Raw genomic sequence first — 24,342 nt, 5'->3', positions numbered from 1 at the left:
AATCAAAGCACATAATTAGGAAGGCAAATGTAAAACCATGCAAATAGTATGAATAAGTGGGTAAAGAGTTGATAAAATTCACTCAATTGAGCACAAGATAAACCATAAAATAGTGGTTTATCAACTTCCCCACACTTAAATATTAGCATGTCCTCATGCTAAGCTCGAGAGAAACTATAAAGGTGAAGAGGAGTAGTAGAATGTATGAAATGCAACCTATCTATATGAATGCAACTACATGAAAAATGATTCTACCTGCTTAGTTAAAAGTAAATAAGTTCTCCAAGACAAATATGAATTAAATTCCACTAATTCAAATTTATACAATGAAAGACAAGTAAACTTGTAAGAAGATAGCTCATGAAAGCAGGGAACATAAAATTAAGCACTGAACCCTTACTAGTAGTGTATATCACTCTAATCTCTCAAGTGTCTAGGGTTAATCACTCTACTCTTCTCTTGTCATGCTTTTTAAACTTTGTTCTTCATCTAACCAATCAACAAATATTTAATGTACCAATGCAAACATCATGAGGTCTTTTTAAGGTTGTAATGGGGCTGAGGTAAAGGTAAGGATATATGTATGGCCAAGTGAGCTTTATAAAGTGAATCCTTGATTAGTCTAAGATCTCACCTAACATATACATACTTTATAATTCAAAGGTTTCTTTACCTATTTACCCAATTTTTCCCACTTTTTATGTTACATGCTCATGCCTTAATTTTAATTTTTATCCCATGTGCATTGCTTTTTTTTTCCTTTTTTTTTTTTTTGCATTTGGGGAATTATTTTGTATCCCTTTATTTGATTACTTTATATTTTTTTTTTCAATTCACATGGTAATTTAATTGCTTTGATTTCACATGAGCATGCTTCCCAAAATTTTATTTTGAAACATTTTTATTCTTTTTTAACTTTCTACCTTTGTTTCTATCATCCATGTTCCCATAAGGTTCCCCACACTTAAACAATTACACAATTTCTATCTTAAGCTAACCAAGGATTTAACTTGGGATTTTTATTTTGCTTTTCTGCTTAAGGCTAGTAATGTGGTTTATAGAACATAAGGGGTTTTAAAAGCTCAAGGGGGGCTAACAATGGTGATGTAAAAGGTAGGCTAATTTAGGATAAGTGAGCTAGAATCAAATAATGACCTCAATCATATGCAAGCATGTAAATACACTAAATAATGGACATATAGAATGGAACAAAGCAAAGATTGTAATTATAGAGAAGAAAACACACAAGAATAAAAATTTATGGTTAAATAATGTAACCATATAAATAAGCTCAAAATCTCACAGGTTGTGTGTTCTTAGCTCAAAAACCATGTTCCAAATACAATTTCAAACAAGTTTTAACATAAAAAAAAAATTTTCAATTTAAATTAGTGAAATACTATAAAATTTCTTGAAAAAGAAAATATTACTTCAACCAAGTAGTAACTAAATGCATAAAATCAAACAAACATGCAAATGCAACAACTAACTACAAAGAAAATTTAAACATTGGTGTTGAGACAAGAAAGTACTAACCCATGGAGATCGGTATCGACCTCCTCACACTTAAAGATTGCACCATCCTCGGTGCATGCTAAGATGTGCAAGTGGACGGGTTGCTTCAACTGACGCTTTTCTCATCAAGGAATGTGCAGATGAACTTCTCTGTCTCCCTTTTTAGAAGTTTCTCCCTTTTTCCGTCTTTGGTGGCCAGCCTGAAAGAAGAGAAAAAGAATAGCAGTAACCCAGAGGTAAAGATAAGAAAAATAAATGAAGTATGGGTGGGTTAATGCCAACTGATAAGGGTCTCATTTACATGGAAGCTTCAACATGTACGTGAGAAAACAATAGAAGCCATGGCATACCAGTGGTGCAAAATTTGCAACAATAGGGAAGAGAGTGGGTAATGAAAGACAATGTAAGTTCATGTCAATGCAAAAGGAATATCAGTAATATAAAAATTAGCATTGTTTTAAATAATATTACCCAATCAGAAAAAAACAAGTCATGAAGCACCAAAATAATACCAGAAATGATATAACAGTTGAATAAGAACATTTGAACACCAATGGTAAAATAATAAATTTAGAAAAGAAAAATAAAAATATGCAATGAATGAAAGTATGCAAATAAATTAAAGAAAATAAAATAAAATGAAAGATAAGAAGAATGAGAAGGGAAAGAAAGAAAGAAGAAGTAAGTAAGAAAGGAGGAAGGAGAAATTAGGATTGGGGAAGAAAAGATAAGATAAGTGGCAAATCAGGAAAGCTGTGCGGTGCAATCGACGCGGTCGCGTAGGGCACGCAGTCGCGCGACTTGCGCTTATACTGATTGACGCGGTCGCGTCGGTCACACGGTCGCGTGACCCGTTTTATGCCACTGGCGCAAGGGCAGCCTCGCACTCGCACAACTCTCTGTTCAAAATCATTAATTGCCAAATATTGGGTGACGCGATCGCGTGGGGCATGCGATCGCGTCAGTGGCCATTACAAGCATATGACGCGGACGCGTGAGCCATGCATCCGTGTGGGAAAGATTGTGCGTTCAGCACCAATCCAACACCACTCTATCACAACTTTCGGTCGTGCACCTTTTTCACGTCGAATTCCGAGGCACGCGGCCGCGTGAGTGACGCGGTCGCGTGGGAGTTCAGTATTCCCACTCGACGCGGACGCGTCGGCGACGTGGTCGCGTGGGGCGATTTGTGCCAAAGGCACGCCTCCAGCCACGCTCTCGTGTGACTTTCTTTTCGCTTTCTTTTCTTCTCAATGCACTGGTGACGCGGACACATCAACGACGCTACCGCCTCACGTGCGTGTTTTTTTTTTGTAATGCAGTATGCATAATGCAATGCTAATATGAATGTTATGCAAAACTACAGGTTCAATACAATAAAATAAAATAAAACTTGAAAACAAATAAAACTAAATAAAAAATAAAAAAGGAACGATCATACCATGGTGGGTTGTCTCCCACCTAGCACTTTTAGTTAAAGTCCTTAAGTTGGACATTTGATGAGCTTCCTGTTATGGTGGCTTGTGCTTGAACTCATCCAGAAATCTCCACCAATGTTTGTGATTCCAATATCCTCCGGGATCCCAAACTAGGCATGTAAAGCCCTTGAGCAGTTTTAAACAGGTTCTCAGGCTTCCAGTATGTTGAATGTCAGAACAGACTCCAGGATCCCAAACTTTGCTTTTACACCCGTCTTTGTGTTGATCATCATGATTCCATCCAGGTGGCAAGCAATCTGAATTCTCACTAAAGCGGCCAACCAACTTTCTAGACCCATTCAATTGAGCTTTACACCAACCTTTGCATTTAAACTTTGAGTATGCAACCATATTGAACCTTGCTTGACAACTCCAACTACTAACCATCTTCCTCTTACTCTTAATGCCACAAAGAGCTCTAAGTTGACCATCCGTCTCCAGTAGCCCATATTCAAGTGGAATTAGAAAGCTAAGGGATATGAATTTTACCCACTTGAATGTTGTGAAGGATGATGGTGACTTAGGTGGAGGTATTTCTAACGAATTTGCAGGCTCCACTTCCTTGTGCTCTTCTCTGACAACTTCCACCTCTTTGCAAGTTTCTTCAATATCAACCTCTTTCTCTTGGTAGCTTTTTTCCAGTTCAATCTCTTCTTCATTGCTCACCAAGGGCATGGGAGGTTGTGCTTTTTTTTCTTGAATCTCCATCTCTTGATTGACCTCTTCCAAGTCCTTAACCATGACATGCCTTGGAGGTTGTACACCCTCCTCAACATCAAATGCAACCGTCTTGGAAGGAGGCTCTATGTCTTGACTTTCCCATAGAGGTACAGCATCTCTTAAGTCTGCAACCATTTCTTCCTTTTTAATAATTGCTGCTTTGTCCAGTTGTTTAAGTATAAAATCGTACTCATCCTCGATGATTTTCTTTCCATGACAACTCCTTTCAACTACTCTTTCATCTTTAAGGGTCTCTCCTACCTTTACCCATAGGGCCTCCTCTAGCTCTTTATGAAGTATGGATTCACGAAGATGATTCCTTCTTTCCTGTTCAATATCAATAGCATAATTGGGATCATCTTGCTCTTGGATTGATGGATGTGGATGCTCTTCCATGGGGGGTGGTGATGGGATGAAAAGATCATTATGTGGTTGAAAAGGAAGTGCACTAGAGCTTGAGGGTTGAATATTGGAGGTAGAGGGTTGGTTCATGCGGGATATAAGATTTTGGAGTGTAGAGGTGAGACCAATGATGTTAGAGATGAGTGTATTGTTGTCCAATGGATGTTGGGGTGGATCTATGTATGGCTCATTTGGTTCAAAGGGTGGTTGGTATGGTGGATGTGAGTTAGGGTCATATGGAGGTGAATGGTGAAAAGGGGCTTGTGAGTATGGTGGTCCAAAGTCATGTTGGGGAGAGGGTTTATAGGCATATGGTGGTGGTTGTTGATAATCCATTGGAGGTGGTTGTTCCCATAAGGGTTGATCAAATCTTTGTGGCTCCTCCCATCTTTGATTGTTCCAACCTTGATGCCTGTTCTCATTGTAATTTCCTCTTCCTGCAATATAATTATACCCAGACTCATAGCCAAAGGGGTGAGAGTTCATAGTAGCAAATAAAAATTAAAAATAAAAAAAAATTTAAATTAAAAGGTTATTTAAATTTTGAAATTTGAATTCTGAAATTTGAATTTTAAATTTTTTTGAAATTTGAAATTTGAAATTTGAAATTTTTTAAATTGAATTTTGAAAATTTTTAATTTTGAATTTTGAAATTTGATTTTTTTTTAAATAAGATAAGATAACTAAATTTTTGAAAAATTTTTGGAAAAAAAAAATTTTTAATAACCAAATGAAAACCAATAACCTCTTAATTTATAAAAAAAAAAGCAAAAATAAAAATAAAAATAAAAACAAATAAACAAGTAAAAAGTAAATATTTACAATAACCAATAATAAGGCACACATTTGTAATTTCCCGGCAACGGCGCCATTTTGATGAGAGAACTTTTACGTGGTCTAGAAATTTGCGGATAAATTCTCATTGCAAGTATAGTTTCTAAACCTTCAAAAGTCCTTTTATACAAATGTTTTGGTTGTCACAAGTAACAAACCCCTTTAAAATTGATAACCGAGTATTTAAACCTCGGGTCGTCTTCTCAAGGAATTGCAAGGAGGTATGTTCTTATTATTGGTTATGAGTCTTGTAAATTAGGGGTTTTAGAAAGTAAGGAAGCAGTATGTTGAATGATAAGAAAAATAAAATAGATAAATAACTATAAAATAGACTCTTGGCAAGGTATTAGAAGTGGAAGTCCTATCCTAGTTATCCTTATCAATTGTAATGAGAATTGGATTTTTCTCCCACTTTGTTAACCTCTAACTATGAAGGTAAGTCAAGTGGATGAATTAATTCTGATTCCTCAGGTCCTAGTCTTTCTTTGGGAAAGGCTAGAGTTATTGGAACTTGAATTAATGAAATGAAGAAATTCAATTTTCAATCAACAATGAGTTTGATAACTCAAGTGTCTCCAATGAGTCAACCAAAGCCAAGAGAGAAGAAAGTCTATTTGAATGAAAATAATTTGGATAAACAAAGAGCATTAATAAATTAAACAGAGCAATCATAAGTCTGAAATACCTCAAATTATATTAATAAAAGCAATCCACTCTAACATGAAAGATTTATGAATCAAATGGGCAACATAAGTAATTAACAAATAAAAGTATTAGAGTATCTAAAAGTAGAAGAGAAATATAAATTGAAGAACATTGAACCTGGGATTGAAAGTCACTCCTAAAACTAAGAGAAATCCTAAATCCTAATCCTAAGAGAGAGGAGAGAACCTCTCTCTCTAAAAACTACATCTAAAACTATGAAAAGTGAATTATGAAAGCTTCTTATTATGAATGGATACATTCTCCCACTTTATAGCCTCTAATCTGTGTGTTTTGGGCTGAAAACTGGGTCAAAAACAGCCCAGAAATCGCTGGAGAAGAAATCTGCCATGCTGGTTTTTTGCCACTGCGACGCATCCGCGTGGATCATGCGACCGCGTTGCCTAGCTTCAGGGCAACTATAGCATATTATATATCAAATCGAAGCGCCAGACATTAGCTTTCTAACGCAACTGGAACCGCGTCGTTTGGACCTCTGTAGCTAAAGTTATAGCCGTTTGAGTGCGAAGAGGTCAGGCTAGACAACTTAGCAATTTCTCCAACTTCTTGTATTCCTTCCACTTTTGCATGCTTCCTTTCCATCCTCTGAGCCATTCCTGCCCTGTAATCTCTGAAATCACTTAACACACATATCAAGTCATCTAATGGTAATAAGAGAGGATTTAAACATAGGGAAGTTAAGGCCAAAGAAGCATGTTTTCAATCAAAGCACATAATTAGGAAGGCAAATGTAAAACCATGCAAATAGTATGAATAAGTGGGTAAAGAGTTGATAAAATCCACTCAATTGAGTACAAGATAAACCATAAAATAGTAGTTTATCAGCTTCTCAACACCAAACTTAGAGTTTGGTTGTACCCTCCCAACACCAAACTTAGAGTTTGAATGTGGGGGTTTTATTTGACTCTGTATTGAGAGAAGCTTTTCGTGCTTCCTCTCCATGGTTACAGAAGGAGAACCTTGAGTCTTGAATACAAGGTAGTCTTCATTCAACTTGAGGACCAACTCTCCTCTGTCAACATCAATCACAGCTTTTGTTGTGGCTAGGAAGGGTCTGCCAAAGATGATGGATTCATCCTCATCCTTCCCAGTGTCTAGGATTATGAAATTAGCAGGGATGCAAAGGCCTTCAACCTTCACTATCACGTCCTCTACTAGTCCATAAGCCTGTTTCATTGATTTGTCTGCCATCTCTAGTGAGATTCTTGCAGCTTGTACCTCAAAGATTTCCAGTTTCTCCATTACAGAGAGTGGCATGAGGTTTATCCCTGACCCCAGGTCACACAAAGCCTTCTCAAAGGTCATGGTGCCTATGGTACAAGGTATGAAGAATTTTCCGGGATTCGGTTTCTTCTGAGGTAATGTCTGCCTCATTAATGCACTCAGTTCATTGGTGAACAAGGGGGTTCATCCTCTTAAGTCTCATTACCAAATAACTTGGCATTCATCTTCGTGATTGCTCCTAGATACTTAGCAACTTGCTCTTCAGTGATGTCTTCATCCTCTTCAGAGAAAGAATATTCATCAGAGCTCATGAATGGCAGAAGGAAGTTCAATGGAATCTCTATGGTCTCTGTATGAGCCTCAGATTCCTTTGGTTCCTCAAAGGGAAACTCCTTTCTGTCCAGAGGACGTCCCATGAGGCTTTTCTCACTGGGACTCACGTCCTCCTCACTCTCTCCAGGTTCGGCCATATTGGTCATGGTTATGGCCTTGCACTCTCTCTTGGGATTTTCTTCTGTATTGCTTGGGAGAGTACTGGGAGGAGTTTCAGTAATCTTCTTACTCAGCTGACCCACCTGTGCCTCCAAATTTCTAATGGAGGACCTTGTTTCATTCATGAAACTTAGTACGGTCTTGGATAGATCAGAGACTATGGTTTCCAGGCCAGAATGGTTCTGTTCAGAATTCTCTATCTGTTGCTGAGAAGATGATGGAAAAGGCTTGCTATTACTAAACCTATTTCTTCCACCATTATTATTGAAGCCTTGTTGAGGCTTCTATTGGTCATTCCATGAGAAATTTGGATGATTTCTCCATGAAGGATTATAGGTATTTCCATAGAATTCTCCCATGTAATTCACCTCTGCCATTGCAGGGTTCTCAGGATGAATGGATTGCAAGCTGCATCCAACAGTACTAAAGAAGCATCTTCTGAAGAAGAAGCTTCTTTAGTACTGTTGGATGCAGCTTGCAATCCATTCAGACTCTGAGAGATCATATTGACTTGCTGAGTCAATAATTAGTTATGAGCCAATATGGCATTCAGAGTATCAATTTCAAGAACTCCCTTCTTCTGAGGCGTCCCATTGTTCACAGGACTCCTCTCAGAGGTGTACATGAACTGGTTATTTGCAACCATTTCAATGAGTTCTTGAGCTTCTGCAGGGGTTTTTAGATGCAGAGATCCTCCTGCAGAATGGTCCAATGACATTTTTGACAACTCAGACAGACCATCATAGAATATACATATGATACTCCATTCTGGAAGCATGTCAGTAGGACACCTTTTGATCAGTTGCTTATATCTTTTCCAAGCTTCATAGAGGGATTCTCCTTCCTTCTGTCTGAAGGTTTGGATTTCCACTCTAAGCTTGCTCATCTTTTGAGGTGGAAAGAATTTGGCCAGGAAAGCACTGACCAGCTTATCCCAAGAGTTCAGAATTTCCTTAGGTTGTGAATCCAACCATGTTCTAGCTCTATCTCTTACAGCAAAAGGAAAAAGCATAAGCCTGTAGACCTCGGGATCAACTTCATTGGTCTTGAAAGTGTCACAGATTTGCAAGAATTCAGCTAAAAACTGATGAGGATCTTCCATTGGAAGTCCATGAAACTTGCAATTCTGTTGCATTAGAGAAACTAATTGAGGCTTAAGCTCAAAGTTGTTTGCTCCAATTGCAGGAATTGAGATGCTTCTTCCATAGAAGTTAGAAGAGGGTGCAATAAAGTCATCAAGCATCTTCCTTGCATCTCCACCATTGTTATTAGGTTCGGCCATGTCTTCCTCTTTTTCGAAAATTTTTGTCAGGTTCTCTCCAGAGAGTTGTGCTTTAGCTTTCCTTAGCTTCCTCTTTAGAGTCCTTTTAGGTTCAGGATCAGCTTCATCAAGAATATTCTTATCCTTATTCCTGCTCATATGAAAAAGAAGAGAATAGAAAAGAAAATATGGAATCCTCTATGTCACAGTATAGAGATTCCTTATGTGAGTATAAGAAGAGAAAAATAGAAGAAGGAGAAGAGAAAAATTCGAACACAGAGAAGAAGATGGGGTTCGAATTTTGGGTGGGAGAGAAGTGTTAGTCGATAAATAAATAGAAGGAGATGTTAGAGGAGGAGAGAATTCGAATTTAATTTAAAATAAAAGGAAAATATTTTTGTTTTTATTTCAAATATTAGTTAGAATTCGAAAATTAAAAAGAGAAATAAAATTAAAATTAAAATTTGAAACAATTAGTTAATTAAAAAGAATTTTGAAAAAAGGGTGAGGAGTTTTCGAAAATTGGAGAGAGAAAATTAGTTAGGTAGTTCTGAAAAAGATAAGAATCAAATAAAAAGATGAGATTAATTGAAAAATATTTGAAAATCAATTTTGAAAAGATAAGAAGTTAGAAAAGATTTTGAAGTTGATTTTGAAAAAGATGTGATTTGAAATTTATTTTGAAAAAAAGATTTGAAAAGGAAATTAAAAAGATTTGATTTTTGAAAAATTAAAGTTGATTACTTGACTAACAAGAAACTAAAAGATATGATTCTAAAATTTAAAGATTGAACCTTTCTTAATAGGCAAGTAACAAACTTTAAAATTTTTGAATCAATCACATTAATTGTTATTAAAGAATTTGAAATTATGAAATGAAATTAAGAAAAAGATTTTGAAAATCATTTTTTTAAAAAAATTTCGAAAATATTAATAAAAAAAAGATGAGAAAGATTTGATTTTTGAAAAGGTTTTGAAAAGATAAGATTTTTAAATTGAAAATTTGACTTGACTCATAAGAAACAACTAAATTTTAAAATTTTTTTACTAAGTCAACTCAATTTTTCGAAATTTATGAGTGAAAAAAGGGAAAGATATTTTTTTATTTTTGAATTTTTAATAAGGAGAGAGAAAAACATAAAAATGATGCAAAACATGAAAATTTAAGATCGAAATAAAAAATGCATGCAAGAACACTTTGAATGTCAAGATGAACACCAAGAACACCTTGAATGTCAAGATGAACACCAAGAACTTATTTTTAAAAATTTTTAAGAGAAGAAAGACATGCAAGACACCAAACTTAGAAATTTTCAATGTTTACACACTAACAAATTGAAAATGCATATGAAAAACAAGGAAAGACACAAAACATGAAAATGCAAAGATCTAATAAAGACAATCATCAAGAACAACTTGAAGATCATGAAGAACATCATGCATGGGTTTTCGAAAATTTAAAGAAAAGTTACAAAGATGCAATTAACACCAAACTTACAATTTGACACTAGACTCAAACAATAAACATAAAATTTTTTTTTTTGGTTTTTATGATTTTATTAAATTTTTTTTTTTGGATTTTTCGAAAATTATTTGGAAAAAGAAAAATAAGGATTTCAAAATTTTTAATGAGAATTCCAGGAATCATGCAATGTTAGTCTAAAGCTCCAGTCCAGGAATTAGACATGGCTTACTAGCCAGCCAAGCTTTCAGTGAAAGCTCCGGTCCGAAATACTAGACATGGCCAATGGCCAGCCAAGCTTTAGCAGATCATTATATACGACAGCCAATTTGCTGAGAAAGACAAAGAAGCTCTTCTATGGATAGTTGAAACCTCGGTCCAAAAGATTAGACATGGCTTAACAGCCAGCCATGATTCAACATATCTCATGAAACTCTAGAATTCATTTTAAAAATTTTGAAGGACATAGAATAATTTATTTTTTTTATTGAAAAAATTTTTTTTTCAAAAATAAGAATAATAAAAACAAAAAGCTTAAAATTAAAATAAAATTACCTAATCTGAGCAACAAGATGAACCGTCAGTTGTCCAAACTCGAACAATCCCCAGCAATGGTGCCAAAAACTTGGTACACAAAATTGTGATCTCAACTGCGCCAACAACTTGGTACGCACGATTGTAATCTAAAATTATTCTTCACAACTCCGCACAACTAACCAGCAAGTGCACTGGGTCGTCCAAGTAATAAATCTTACGTGAGTAAGGGTCGATCCCACGGAGATTGTCAGCTCGAAGCAAGCTATGGTCATCTTGTAAATCTCAGTCAGGCAGATTCAAATGGTTATGAGGTTTTGATAATTAAAAGATAACTAAAATATATAAAATAAGATAGAGAGACATATGTAATTGATTGGTGAGAATTTCAGATAAGCGTATGGAGATGCTTTGCTCCTTCTGAATCTCTGCTTTCCTACTGCCTTCATTCAATCATTCATACTCCTTTGCATGGCAAGCTTTATGTTGGGGATCACCGTTGTCAATGGCTACCGTCCGTCCTCTCAGTGAAAATGGTCCAAAATGCGCTGTCACCGCACGGCTAATCATCTGTCAGTTCTCGATCATGTTGGAATAGGATCCATTGATCCTTTTGCGTCTGTCACTACGCCCAACACTCGCGAGTTTGAAGCTCGTCAAAGTCATCCCATCCCAGATCCTACTCGGAATACCACAGACAAGATTTAGACTTTTCGGATCTCAAGAATGGCCGCCAAATATTCTAGCCTATACAAGAAAGACTCTGATCGTGAATCAGGAGGCTAAGAGATATGCATTCAAGCTTGTTTTCATGTAGAACGGAAGTGGTTGTCAGGCACGCGTTCATAAGTGAGAATGGTGATGAGTGTCACATAATCATCACATTCATCATGTTCTTGGGTGCGAATGAATATCTTAGAATAAGAAGAAGCTTGAATTGAATAGAAAAATAATAGTATTTTGCATTAATTCATGAGGAACAGCAGAGCTCCACACCTTAATCTATGGGGTGTAGAAACTCCACCGTTGAAAAATACATAAGTGATGAAGGTCCAGGCATGGCCGAATGGCCAGCCCCCTAAATGTGATCAATGATCAAAAGTGATACAAAGATAGTCTCAAAAATGATCCAAAGATGTGAAATAAATCACTAAAAGAAGTTTTTATACTAGACTAGTAACTAGGGTTACAGAAAATAAGTAAATGATGCAGAAATCCACTTCCGGGCCCACTTGGTGTGTGCTTGGGCTGAACATTGAGCTTTCATGTGTAGAGACTCTTTTCGGAGTTAAACGCCAGGTTGTAGCCTGTTTCTAGCGTTTAACTCTTATTTGCAACCTGTTTCTAGTATTTAACTCCAGAATAGGGCAGGAAGTTGGCGTTTGAAAGCCAGTTTGCGTTGTCAAAACTCGGGTAAAGTATGTACTATTATATATTGCTGGAGAGCCCTGGATGTCTATTTTCCAACGCAATTGAGAGCGCGCCAATTGGGTTTCTGTAGCTCCAGAAAAAATCCATTTCGAGTGCAGGGAGGTCAGAATCCAATAGCATCTACAGTCCTTTTTCAGCCTCTGAATCAGATTTTTGCTCAGGTCCTTCAATTTCAGCCAGAAAATACCTAAAATCACAGAAAAACACATAAACTCATAGTAAAGTCCAGAAATGTGATTTTTGAATAAAAACTAATAAAAATATACTAAAAACTAACTAAATTATGCTAAAAACTACTTAAAAACAATGCCAAAAAGCGTATAAATTATCCACTCATCAGCTATTCAGGTTACAACCAAATTACAGTAGATCCTCAGGACTAAGAGAAAATAGCATTCACATGTCCTTCTGGAGTATTTGCCTACAGAAGAATACCATTTGGTCTGTGCAATGCACCTGCAACCTTTCAGAGGTGCATGCTCTCTATCTTCTCTTATATGGTAGAGAAATTTCTGGAAGTCTCCATGGATGACTTCTCAGTATTTGGAGACTCATTCAGCTCCTGTCTTGACCATCTAGCACTTGTTCTGAAGAGGTGGATCAAGCAAAAATAGAGGTAATTGAAAAATTACCACTACCTGCCAATGTTAAGCCAATTAGAAGCTTTCTGGGGCATGCAGAATTCTATAGGAGGTTTATAAAGGATTTTTCAAAAATTACAAAACCTCTGAGCAATCTGCTAGCTGCTGACATGCCATTTATCTTTGACACAGTGTCTACAGGCGTTTGAGACTCTGAAAGCCAAGCTGGTCACAGCACCAGTCATTTCTGCACCAGACTGGACATTACCATTCGAACTAATGTGTGATGCCAGTGACCACGCCATTGGTACAGTATTTGGACAGAGACATAACAAGCTTCTACATGTCATTTATTATGCTAGCCGTGTTTTAAATGACGCGCAGAAGAATTACACAACCACAGAAAAGGAGTTGCTTGCAGTGGTTTATGCCGTTGACAAGTTCAGATCTTATTTAGTAGGATCAAAAGTAATTGTGTATACTGACCATGCTGCTCTAAAATATCTCCTTACAAAGTAGGATTCAAAACCCAGACTCATAAGATGGGTGTTGCTTCTGCAAGAGTTTGATATAGAAATAAGAGACAGAAAAGGGACAGAGAATCAAGTAGCAGATCACCTGTCCCGGATAGAACCAGTAGCAGGAGCGTCCCTTCCTCCTACTGAGATCTCTGAAACCTTTTCGGATGAGCAACTCTTTGCCATTCAGGAAGTACCATGGTTTGCAGACATTGCAAACTATAAAGCTGTGAGATTCATACCCAAAGAGTACAGTAAGCAACAAATTAAAAAATGATTTCTGATGCAAAGTACTACTTGTAGGATGAACCATATCTCTTTAAGAGGTGTGCATACTGAGTAATCCGCAGATTCGTGCCTAGAGAAGAGGCACAGAAGATCCTATGGCATTGCCATAGATCACAATATGGAGGACACTTTGGAGGTGAGCGAACAGCCACAAAGGTTCTCCAATGTGGTTTCTACTGGCCTACTCTCTATAGAGACTCCCGAGAGTTTGTACGTAACTGTGACAGTTGCCAGAGAGCTGGTAATCTGCCTCACGGCTATGCCATGCCTCAGCAAGGGATCCTAGAGATTGAGTTGTTTGATGTATGGGGTATTGACTTCATGGGGCCTTTCCTACCATCATATTCAAACACTTATATTCTGGTGGAAGTAGACTATGTATCTAAATGGGTAGAGACAATTGCAACACCCACTAATGATACTAAGACAATGATGAAATTCCTCCAGAAGTATATCTTCAGTAGGTTCGATGTTCCTAGGATACTGATCAGTGATGGAGGCACTCATTTCTGTAATAAATAGCTTGACTCTGCTCTGGTCCGATATGGAATTAACCATAAAGTGACAACTCTATATCATCCACAAACAAATGGGCAGGCTGAAGTCTCGAATAGAGAACTAAAACGAATCCTGGAACGGACCGTAAGTACCCGTAGATGGGATTGGGCAAGAAGTCTGGATGATGCTCTGTGGGCATACAGAATAGCATTCAAGACTCCTATAGGGACCTCTCGATACCAGCTTGTGTATGGAAAAGCCTGTCATCTGCCAGTGGAACTGGAACACAAGGCCTACTGGGCAACCAGGTTCCTAAACCTTGATACAAAGTTAGCTGGAGAAAAGAGATTACTCCAATTGAATGAGCTGGAAGAGTTCAGACTCAATGCTTTTGAAAATGCTAAAATTTACAAGGAGAAAGTAAAAAGGTGGCATGACAGAAAGCTGTCATCTAGAGTCTTTGAGACAAGACAAAAGGTTCTGCTATTTAACTCTAGGCTTAGATTGTTCCCTGGAAAATTAAAATCCCGGTGGAAGGGACCATATGTGATTACAAGCGTATTACCATATGGATATGTAGAGCTTCAGGATATGGACTCTGACAAAAGGTTCATTGTCAATGGACAGAGAGTCAAACATTATCTTGAAGGCAATGTTGAGCAAGATTGCTCAAAACTGAGACTAAATTAGAAGCTCAGCAAAAGTCCAGCTAAAGACAGTAAAGAAGCGCTTGCTAGGAGGCAACCCAGCCATTATAAAAAATTAGATGTTTATAACAATTATATAAGTCTATTTAATTTTGTTGCTCATGATTAGTTAATACATTTCAGTGAATAAATCAAGAAAATGGAGGTTCAGAACATAAAGCAGAAGAATCACAGAGAAAAAGAGCTCACAGACATTAAAACGCTAGTAAAGAGGCAATTTGGGCGTTAAACGCCAGAATGGCTACCATTCTAGGCGTTTAACACCAGTAAAGGTATCATTCTGGGCATTAAACGCTAGAATGGGCAGCATTCTGGGAGTTTAACGCCAGAAAGGGCAGCATTCTGGGCATTCAGAAAAATGCTCAGTAAAGAAGGATTTCTGGCGTTTAACGCCAGCCAGGGTACCTGGCTGGGTGTTTAACGCCAGAACAGCAAAGGGGGAGGTAATTTCGTTTCCAATTCAAATTTTTTCAAATTTTCATATTTTAATTCATAATTTTCTGCATAAAAATGTTACAAATATTCATCTTTCAATTTCCAATTTAAAAAATTAATAATCTTATAAACTCTTTTCAATCCTTTTTTTAAATATTCTTAAAAGGAAAAAAAAAACTCATTTACCTTTCCAATTTCTTTCCAAATCTTTTTAATTCATCCATCTTATCTTTTTTTTTCTTAGGTGCATTCACAAAAATTCAGATTTAACTCCCTCATATCTTTTTTAAATCTCTCATATTTTACAAATTGTATCTTTTATCAATCATATCTTTCTATCTTACATTTTTTAAAAATAATTTGAAACCCATTCCCTCCCTCCCTTTTAAATACACATTCGGCTAGCCCTTCTTTATCCATCATTCGAATCCTTCTCTCCATGTATTCATCTTCTTTCTTTTTATTTTGCTTGAAGGCAAGCAAATCTCTAAGTTTGGTGTGATTTCTGTGATCTCTGAGCTAAAACAAACTAATCTCATGGCACCCAAAGGAAGACAAACCGCTTTAAGAGACAAGAAAGAAAGTAATCCAAAACCACGTTGGATGCATGAAAATTTCTGCACCAAAGAACATGCAGACCATTATTTTAAAATTGTGTGCAGAAGATCAGTGATCCCGGAAGTTAGGTTCAATCTGAAAGAAGATGAATATCCGGAGATCTAAGAGCTGATTCAAAACAGGGCTGGGAAGTCCTGGCTAATCCTGAGATATATGTTGGAAGAAACATGGTCCAGGAAGTTTATGCAAATCTGTGGATGACAGAAAAGCAAAGATTAGAGGGAACTGCTTTCTACTCCTTTCGGACTATGGTCAGAGGGAAGATTATTTACTTCCATTTTGACAAAGTGAGAGAAGTTCTCAAACTTTCTCAACTACAAAATGATCCAGAGTCCTTTAATAGGAGAATGGCCAAGGATAAAAGGCTAGATCAAGTTCTAGAGGACATATGCCTCCCTGGAACCAAGTGGATTACTAATTCGAAAGGTGTCCCAAACCAGCTAAAGAGAGGAGATCTCAAACCAGTTGCTAGAAGTTGGCTGGATTTCATTGGGCATTCTATACTCCCAACCATCAACCGATCTGAAGTCACTATCAAGAGGACAGTGATGATTTACTGTATTATGCTGGGGAAGGAGGTAGAGATTCATCAGCTGATCCCTGTTGAAATTTACATGTTTGCAAACAAGGAATCCACTGAGGTCAAACTGGCCTACCCAAGCTTGATTAGTCTGTTATGTAAAGATGCGGGGGTACAGATGGGTGTGGATGAATATATCCCAGTTGAACGCCCAATCACCAAAAAAGTGATGGATGGACCTCAAATTCAAGATAACCTCATCAAAAGGGGGGGCGCATGAGCTCCTTCCAGAAATTTCTCAATTTGACTATTGAGCTCGCTTAGAAGCATCTGTCACCAAGCTGCAAGAAGCTGTGAATCAACTCAAAAAAAGAGCAGCAGAATCAAAATAGCATGCTCTGCAAACTGCTCATAGAACAAGAGAAACAAGGGCGCGAGATACAGGAGCTAAAGCGCCAGAAGCTGTCCCTTGAAGAGCCAGACGTCCCACAAATTGAAGGAGCACTTACCTCTCAAAATAAAGGTTCTTGAGTCCTAACTCTGTGATAACTTTTATTATTATAAACCTATTTTAAGAGTTACATAAGCATTAGTATTAGAGTCATTTATTTTTATGTCTTTAATTTCCTTTCTTTTATTATTTGTCTGCTTTTATGTTTATTTTATGCCTTATTTTTATTACATGATCATTAAAGTTTAGAGTCTATGTCTTAAAGCTATGAATGATTCCATGAATCCCTCACCTTTCTTAAATGAAAAATGTTTTTAATTGAAAAAGAACAAGAAGTGCATAGTTTCGAAATTTATCTTGAAATTAGCTTAATTATTTTGATGTGGTGGCAATACTTTTTGTTTTCTGAATGAATGCTTGAACAGTGCATATTTTTTATAGTGAAGTTTATGAATGTTAAAATTGTTGGCTCTTGAAAGAATAATGAAAAAGAGAAATGTTATTGATAATTTGAAAAATCATAAAATTGATTCTTGAAGCAAGAAAAAGCAGTGAAAAACACAAAGCTTACGAAAAAAATGGCAAAAAATAAAGGAAAAAAGAAAAAGCAAGAAGAAAAAGCCAATAACCCTTTAAACCAAAAGGCAAGGGTAAAAAGGATCCAAGGATTTGAGCATTAATGGATAGGAGGGCCCAAAAGAATGAAATCCTGGCCTAAGCGGCTAAATCAAGTTATCCCTAACCATGTGCTTGTGGCGTGAAGGTGTCAAGTGAAAAGCTTGAGACTGAGTGGTTAAAGTCGTGGTCCAAAGCAAAAAGAGTGTGCTTAAGAGCTCTGGACACCTCTAACTGGGGACTCTAGCAAAGCTGAGTCACAATCTGAAAAGGTTCACCAATTATGTGTCTGTGGCATTTATGTATCCGGTGGTAATACTGAAAAACAAAATGCTTAGGGTCATGGCCAAGACTCATAAAGTAGCTGTATTCAAGAATCAACATACTAAACTAGAAGAATCAATAACACTATCTGAATTCTGAGTTCCTATGGATGCCAATCATTCTGAACTTCAAAAGATAAAGGGAGATGCCAAAACTGTTCAGAAGCAAAAAGCTACTAGTCTCGCTCATCTAATTGAAACTAATTTTCATTGATATTTTTGAAATTTATTGTATATTCTCTTCTTTTTATCCTATTTTGTTTTTAGTTGCTTGGGGACAAGCAACAATTTAAGTTTGGTGTTGTGATGAGTGGATAATTTATACCCTTTTTGGCATTGTTTTTACATAGTTTTTAGTATGTTTTATTTACTTTTTATTATATTTTGATTAGTTTTCATGCAAAAATCACATTTCTGGACTTTACTATGAGTTTGTGTATTTTTCTGTAATTTCAAATATTTTCTGGCTGAAATTGAGGGACCTGAGCAAAAATCTGATTCAGAGGCTGAGAAAGGACTGCAGATGCTGTTGGATTCTGACCCTCCTGCACTCAAAGTGAATTTTCTGGAGCTACCGAAGCCCAATTCGTGATCTCTCAATTGCGTTGGAAAGTAGACATCTTGGGCTTTCCAGAAATATATAATAGTCCATTCTTTTTTCGAGATTTGATGGCCCAAACTGGCGTTAAACGCCAGCCAGAGACCCTTTTTTGAAGTAAAACGCCAGAACTGGCACATTTCTTGGCGTTAAACGCCCATTTTGACACCCAGGGTGGCGTTTAACTCCAACTTGAGGCATATGCACGTGAAAGCTTGAAAGCTCAGCCCAAACACTCACCAAGTGGGTCCCAGAAGTGGATTTTCTGCACTGTTTGCACTTAGTTACTCATTTTCTGTAAACCTAAGTTACTAGTCTAGTATAAAAACTACTTTTACAGATTTATTTTGCAACTCATGACATTTTACACTTCATATTGCATCTTCTACGGCATGAGTCTCTAAACCCCATAGGTGGGGGTGAGGAGCTCTGCTGTGTTTCAATGGATTAATGCAATTACTACTGTTTTCTATTCAATCACGCTTGATTTTATTCTAAGATACTCACTCGTACTTCAATATAAGGAATGTGATGATCCGTGACCATCATCATTATTCTCAATTCTATGAACGCGTGCCTGACAACCACTCCCGTTCTATCTGAGCTCAACGTAATCATTGGGCGACAGCTTGAGTGCGTATCTCTTGGGTTTCTGATCCACGGACCAAGTCCGTGAGATCAAAACCTTCGTGGTAGAGGCTAGAACTAATTGGTAGCATTCCTGGGATCCGAAAAGTCTAAACATTGTCTGTAGTATTCCGAGTAGGATCTGGGAAGGAATGACTGTGATGAACTTCAAACTCACGAATGTTGGGCGCAGTGACAGTGTGCAAAAGGATAGAGAGATCCTATTCCGACGCTAGTGAGAACCGACAGATGATTAGCCGTACGGTAGCTGTACCTGGTATTTTTCATCCGAGACAAGAAATCCGACAGTTAATTAGCCGTGTAGAAACCGTACCTGGTATTTTTCATCCGAGAGGACATACAGCTTGCCATTGAAGGAAGCCATGCGTGTTTGGAGAAGAAGACAGTAGGAAAGCAGAGATTCAGATGACAGAGCATCTCCGGAACCCCAACCTGTTCTTCAGTACTGAATCACAAGTACCATTTATTTCATGTTATTTACTTTTCATAAACAAAAATCATTTTTATCATTAATCTCCTGACTAAGAATTACAAGATAACCATAGCTTGCTTCAAGCCGATAATCTCCGTGGGATCGACCCTTACTCACGTAAGGTATTACTTGGACGATCCAGTGCACTTGCTGGTTAGTTGTGCAGAGTTATGAAAAGTGTAATCACAATTTCGTGCACCAGCTTCCTCTGGGTGTGAGAGAAATTGGAGTCTTTTTTATAGATTCATACAAAAGGAAGAAATAAATTGGAGCATGATAGACTAAATGATATTGTTTATGTTACTTATAATTTGTGTCTCAAATTCAGGTAATATATGTTTCATGTAATATCATATTATTTCATATGTAATCTTTATGATAATAAATTAATAAATTATTAATTTTTCATATGTTGTTTTTAATTTTTTAGGAAGGAAAAAGAAATAAGAAACTAAATGATACAATATGATTCAATTGATTATGAAAGCATCATTTTAGTTGACTTTTGAGTGATGGAAGAGGTTGTAGAGAAAGAGTCTGATCTTCCTAGTAATGTGGATGACTTATTGCATGAGTATTATAGTTTATTTTCTGATGGTTTATTAGAATGTTATTAGTTCTTAATGATAACATGTGTATTTTATTAGGTGATATTGATGCTAATATATACCAAAGTGGCGGTAGTAGTAATGGTCTTTTATGCTGCATCTCTTGATTCTTCTGCTCAAGAAGGTGAAAATGAAGGTGAAGATGATCCCACCGAAGCAAATTTGTAACAAATTCATGCGAATTTTGATGATTGATGACAAATTTTCATGTTAGCATTTAATATTTAGATATTTCCTTTTATTATTTAACTTTTGAGTTTGTATTTTGATAAGATCATATGAATTTGGTTGATAATATTTCATGTAATGTTTTAAATTTGAAAGATATTTTAAGATTTATATTATATTATAATTATATTTTAGGATATTTATTTATAATTTATTTATTATTTTATTCTAAAATGATTTTTTTTGGTTGAACCTTGGTTAGACCGGTTAGACCAATAAACCAGTGACTGATAACCGGTTTGGTTCTCAGAACCTTATTTTGAATATAAGCACTTTTGAATATTTTGTGCAACTATAGCACTTGGTTGGTTGCTGGTGTGGTGTTAAAGGGTATATAACCCCCTGCAAGAAGTCACATGACACGTAAAATATAATACCAGTTAAATTTAATTCCAACTAGCAGGAGGACCCGTGCAAACTACATGGGATTACAATTTTACGAACACACATGAAAAATAAACTATTCAATAATTATCTCCCCAAATCAAAATCATATGCAAGTTAAAACAGTATTAAAAGACTCAGAATCAAAAGACAAACACAGTCATATTTAAAGAGAAAAACTATTAATTAAATAACTTCTTCTGTTCAATTAGATATCCAATCAATCAAACATAGCCATATTCAAAGGTGACAATGTTCTAAAGAGAAATAGAATAGATGATCAAGCTAAATAAAATTAGTTTAAAAAAGTTAATGATCATACCAGAATTAAATAGTTAGAAAAGTTTAGAACAATGCAAAATGTCAACCAATCAAGCACTTTTTATTAGGAGAAAAGTTGAAGAGAACATCAACTTTTAATATTATTAAACAAAAATTACATCTAAACATAGCAACCTGCCAGATATAATATCATTATATCAATACTAATTAGGATCTAACACATTCATAATAATGATATAAAAAAAGAAACATCTGATTGCAAGAAGTATAAAATTAACTGGGAGAGTGAGATAACCAAATAGCATATTAATTTGATTGTTTACATCTCATATCAAAAAGTACTTAGGTTAACCAAGAAGTTCATATCCCATACATATTTTGAATTTTAGATGATGAAAAATCAAGGGTACAAAATAGAATAAATATCCCAAAACTAACAAAAGAAAGTCTCGAAGAAGCTGAAAAATTAGTTTCTAACTACAGAAACCTGAATCAAATGATTTTCTTTCGAAACACTGCTAAATACATATAAATATCCAGGCCTAAGTTTATGCATCCTGACAAAATCTTTCCATTTAGGTCCTATTTTGTACTCTCGATTCCTGCCCTTACTTTTCAAGACATGCATTGCAAAGGTTTTAGCAATCTTTGAGTCTTTAACAGTAAATTTCCAATCTTCCAATCCTCCACTCTTAAGTAGTAACCTAGCAAACTCGCAGGGAATATACTGTTTAAAAAAAAAGTTAGAAATACCTCATAAAAAATAAATTCACCAATAAGTATGAAACAATAGTTACACAAACTTACAAATCGATCAGCCTTCATATCATACTTAGTCAACCTCTTGCTGTGATGTCCAGCAACACATCTATATATTTCAATTTTAATTTATAGGAAAAATATAAGGAAACTAAACATGATAACAATGAAAGATATAAGATAAGCCTATACAAAATATTGTGAAATGGAAATTGATTCTTGAAATCAATACACGTTGAATGTAACAAACTTATCAACCAATCAGATTATATCAAGAGTAACAAAATCAGCAACACATGTAACACCAATGTAATATTAAACCAGAAAAAATTAACATACCTTCTTTTTTTGTTATTGACATCTTCTTGACAGTAGTTTCATTGGAAATGTTCTTCCGATTCCTTTGCACATCAGAACTTCAAGTGTAATTAACAAAAAAAATAAATTAAAAAATAATGAAAAAACAAATAGACAATAGAAGAAGCAAATAATAACATTATATCACACAATGGATTATAGATATATATATTGAAATAAATATGTTTATAAATACAGTAATTAAAATATAAGATGTATAAAACTAAGAATAATTAAGAATTAAAAAAAAAGAAAAACTATAAACTCTAACCTTTTCATATTTCCATGCATCCTATTATCTTTTATACCATATGCAACATCATCCAATCCATCAAAGTAGTTCAAACCCAACTCATCTTGAATTACTTTTAACAAAGATATATCAATAATATCTTTAACATAATGAAATGCATAAAAATCCATATAAATTGGATTATTTCGCCTATCCACAGGAGCCACAAAAAATATGCCACTTGTGACATACATTAAACTGATCTTGACCATGCTCTTGAACTTATAGAAAGCAAATAACTTATCTATTTCATCGGAAGGTATCCAGATTTTATTTCCCTGGTTTTTTAATTTAAGCTTGATACAATTGTCATAAAGATCAATCAGGACATTTCATGTTTTAGCTCGACCCCATATCTAGCAACTATTATCTCTGGAACCAAAACATCATCCTAAAAAGAAGAGACTTATCACATACATTTAATTTTTTATCATTAATTTTATTAATTCAGATATATATGATTTATGCGTTGATCACGTGGCCATAAAAAAACAGAAATTATATATTAATCTAAATATGTACCCGTCTTCTGTATGCACGAAATATAATTCTTTCTTCTTTATCATTTCGTCAATGCTCTCTTGTGCCAAAGAAACGCCTAAATTAACTCAACTCAGTATCTTTACAGCATACATAACAAGAAATTCTTAATAGAAAAGAAAAAGACTATAATCTCGACCTTTTGCGATCATTTCTACGTGCGACAAGACTCATCGTAGGAAAATAATGCGCAAAAAACCTGTTTCAACTATTTGAAAAGAGACAGACAAAAAAAAAAGAATAAAAGTATTGCATGAAAATATATAATCCTCCAGACTGGGAAAAACCAGAACAGGGAAAAAAAATAACGATGCATGGTAACAAAAAGAGTAACCAAGTATAAATATTAAGATATTTCATAATCCTTAGTTACAAAGTTTTGAATAATAAGGTGCCTAATAGTTTCAAATTAGCAACTTTCTCCTATCTTTAGGATGATTTTTTTTTAGTGTTAAAAATGTATTAAATTATTTGTTCAATATTTTTTCTTATTGGATACAACATAGTAATACCAAATTAGTGAATTTGACACAGCCAATACAACCTTAATGAAACAGAATCAAATAACTGGTAAAAAAAATTAATAAAAAAAAGTTTTCTGTTATTATCATTTGAACTTCTCTCATGTTATTATGTAATATTTTAGTATGTTACCTTAAATATGGCTTAATAAACAGGATGATCACCAAAATTAGCTCCTATCCAGATCTCAAAACCTGGTAACAAAAAGCATAAAAAAAAAGAAGTTAATAAGAATAAGATGTTGCATTCAACCAAGTATGAAACATGCCTTGTTTTGAAATCAAATATTTATTTTTTTTTCTTTTTAAAGTGAGAACCAAGGTTTCCTTGAATAATACATGCATATCCAAATATATGATAATATCTTATATTGGTTCATATTAATATCCAGTAACATGTCAGACAAACAAAAATGTTACTTTTAGGAAGAAAATAATCATAAAGGATATTTGAACTCAGCACATTCACATAAACGTATTAACTCGATATTTTTAGAAGCAAAAACTTTAGTTGATTAAATTACAGAAAGGCAAGCTACCAAAATATGAGAAGAAGAGCAAAAGAAAAAATAGTGAACAGAAGAACGTGTTGAGAGTGAATGCAAACATACTATTGTACGATCTGATATTTTTTTTAAAATGCAAAGACTTATTATCACGACCATCTATGAGGTTACACAATAATTCTGGAGGCCTTTGCAAATAGGATAATTGAACTTTTCCTTTCGAGCAACAAAGTGTAAATACTGGTTGATTTACTGTTGAATATTTTTCAACACGCTCTAACAACCAAAAGTTTGCCTCACAAAATGAACAAGTGTAATCGACATCACCAATATCAAGACAGCCTATACAAATTTCAAACAAAAAAGAAAAGATCAATGCAATCACCTTACACCACAAACACATTGAAAACGAATCACAACTATCTATAAAAATTTTGCTTACAGAAACACAATGAACCAAAATGATGTAAAAAAATCATTCAAAGATTATCATATTTAACACCAAAATTTTTATTAT

General features: G+C 35.3%; 1 protein-coding gene and 2 long non-coding RNA genes across 3 annotated transcripts in view; all 3 read right to left on the bottom strand.

Annotated features, from left to right (window-relative positions):
* On the bottom strand, positions 21,357-21,807 carry LOC110271062. Its single transcript, XR_002361121.1, has 2 exons — positions 21,658-21,807; positions 21,357-21,577 (listed from the first exon to the last, which is right to left on the bottom strand). It is a non-coding gene; the product is annotated as an uncharacterized LOC110271062 (long non-coding RNA).
* On the bottom strand, positions 22,463-23,063 carry LOC107639329. Its single transcript, XR_001620071.2, has 3 exons — positions 22,938-23,063; positions 22,781-22,856; positions 22,463-22,649 (listed from the first exon to the last, which is right to left on the bottom strand). It is a non-coding gene; the product is annotated as an uncharacterized LOC107639329 (long non-coding RNA).
* The window catches only part of LOC110271505, a 3,788-nt gene continuing 2,910 nt past the window's right edge, over positions 23,465-24,342 (bottom strand). The window contains exons 5-6 of the mRNA XM_021122454.1: positions 23,898-24,167; positions 23,465-23,514 (exon numbers count right to left, since the gene is read on the bottom strand). Coding sequence (XP_020978113.1) covers positions 23,465-23,514; positions 23,898-24,167 — 320 coding nt within the window. The remainder of the gene's footprint in view (positions 23,515-23,897; positions 24,168-24,342) is intronic.

This window comes from Arachis ipaensis, chromosome B04 (assembly GCF_000816755.2).
Source record: "Arachis ipaensis cultivar K30076 chromosome B04, Araip1.1, whole genome shotgun sequence".
In the NCBI taxonomy this organism is placed as follows: Eukaryota; Viridiplantae; Streptophyta; class Magnoliopsida; order Fabales; family Fabaceae; genus Arachis; species Arachis ipaensis.
The sequence above is the reverse complement of the archived record's forward strand: the minus strand, read 5'-3'. Positions and strand labels throughout refer to the sequence as shown.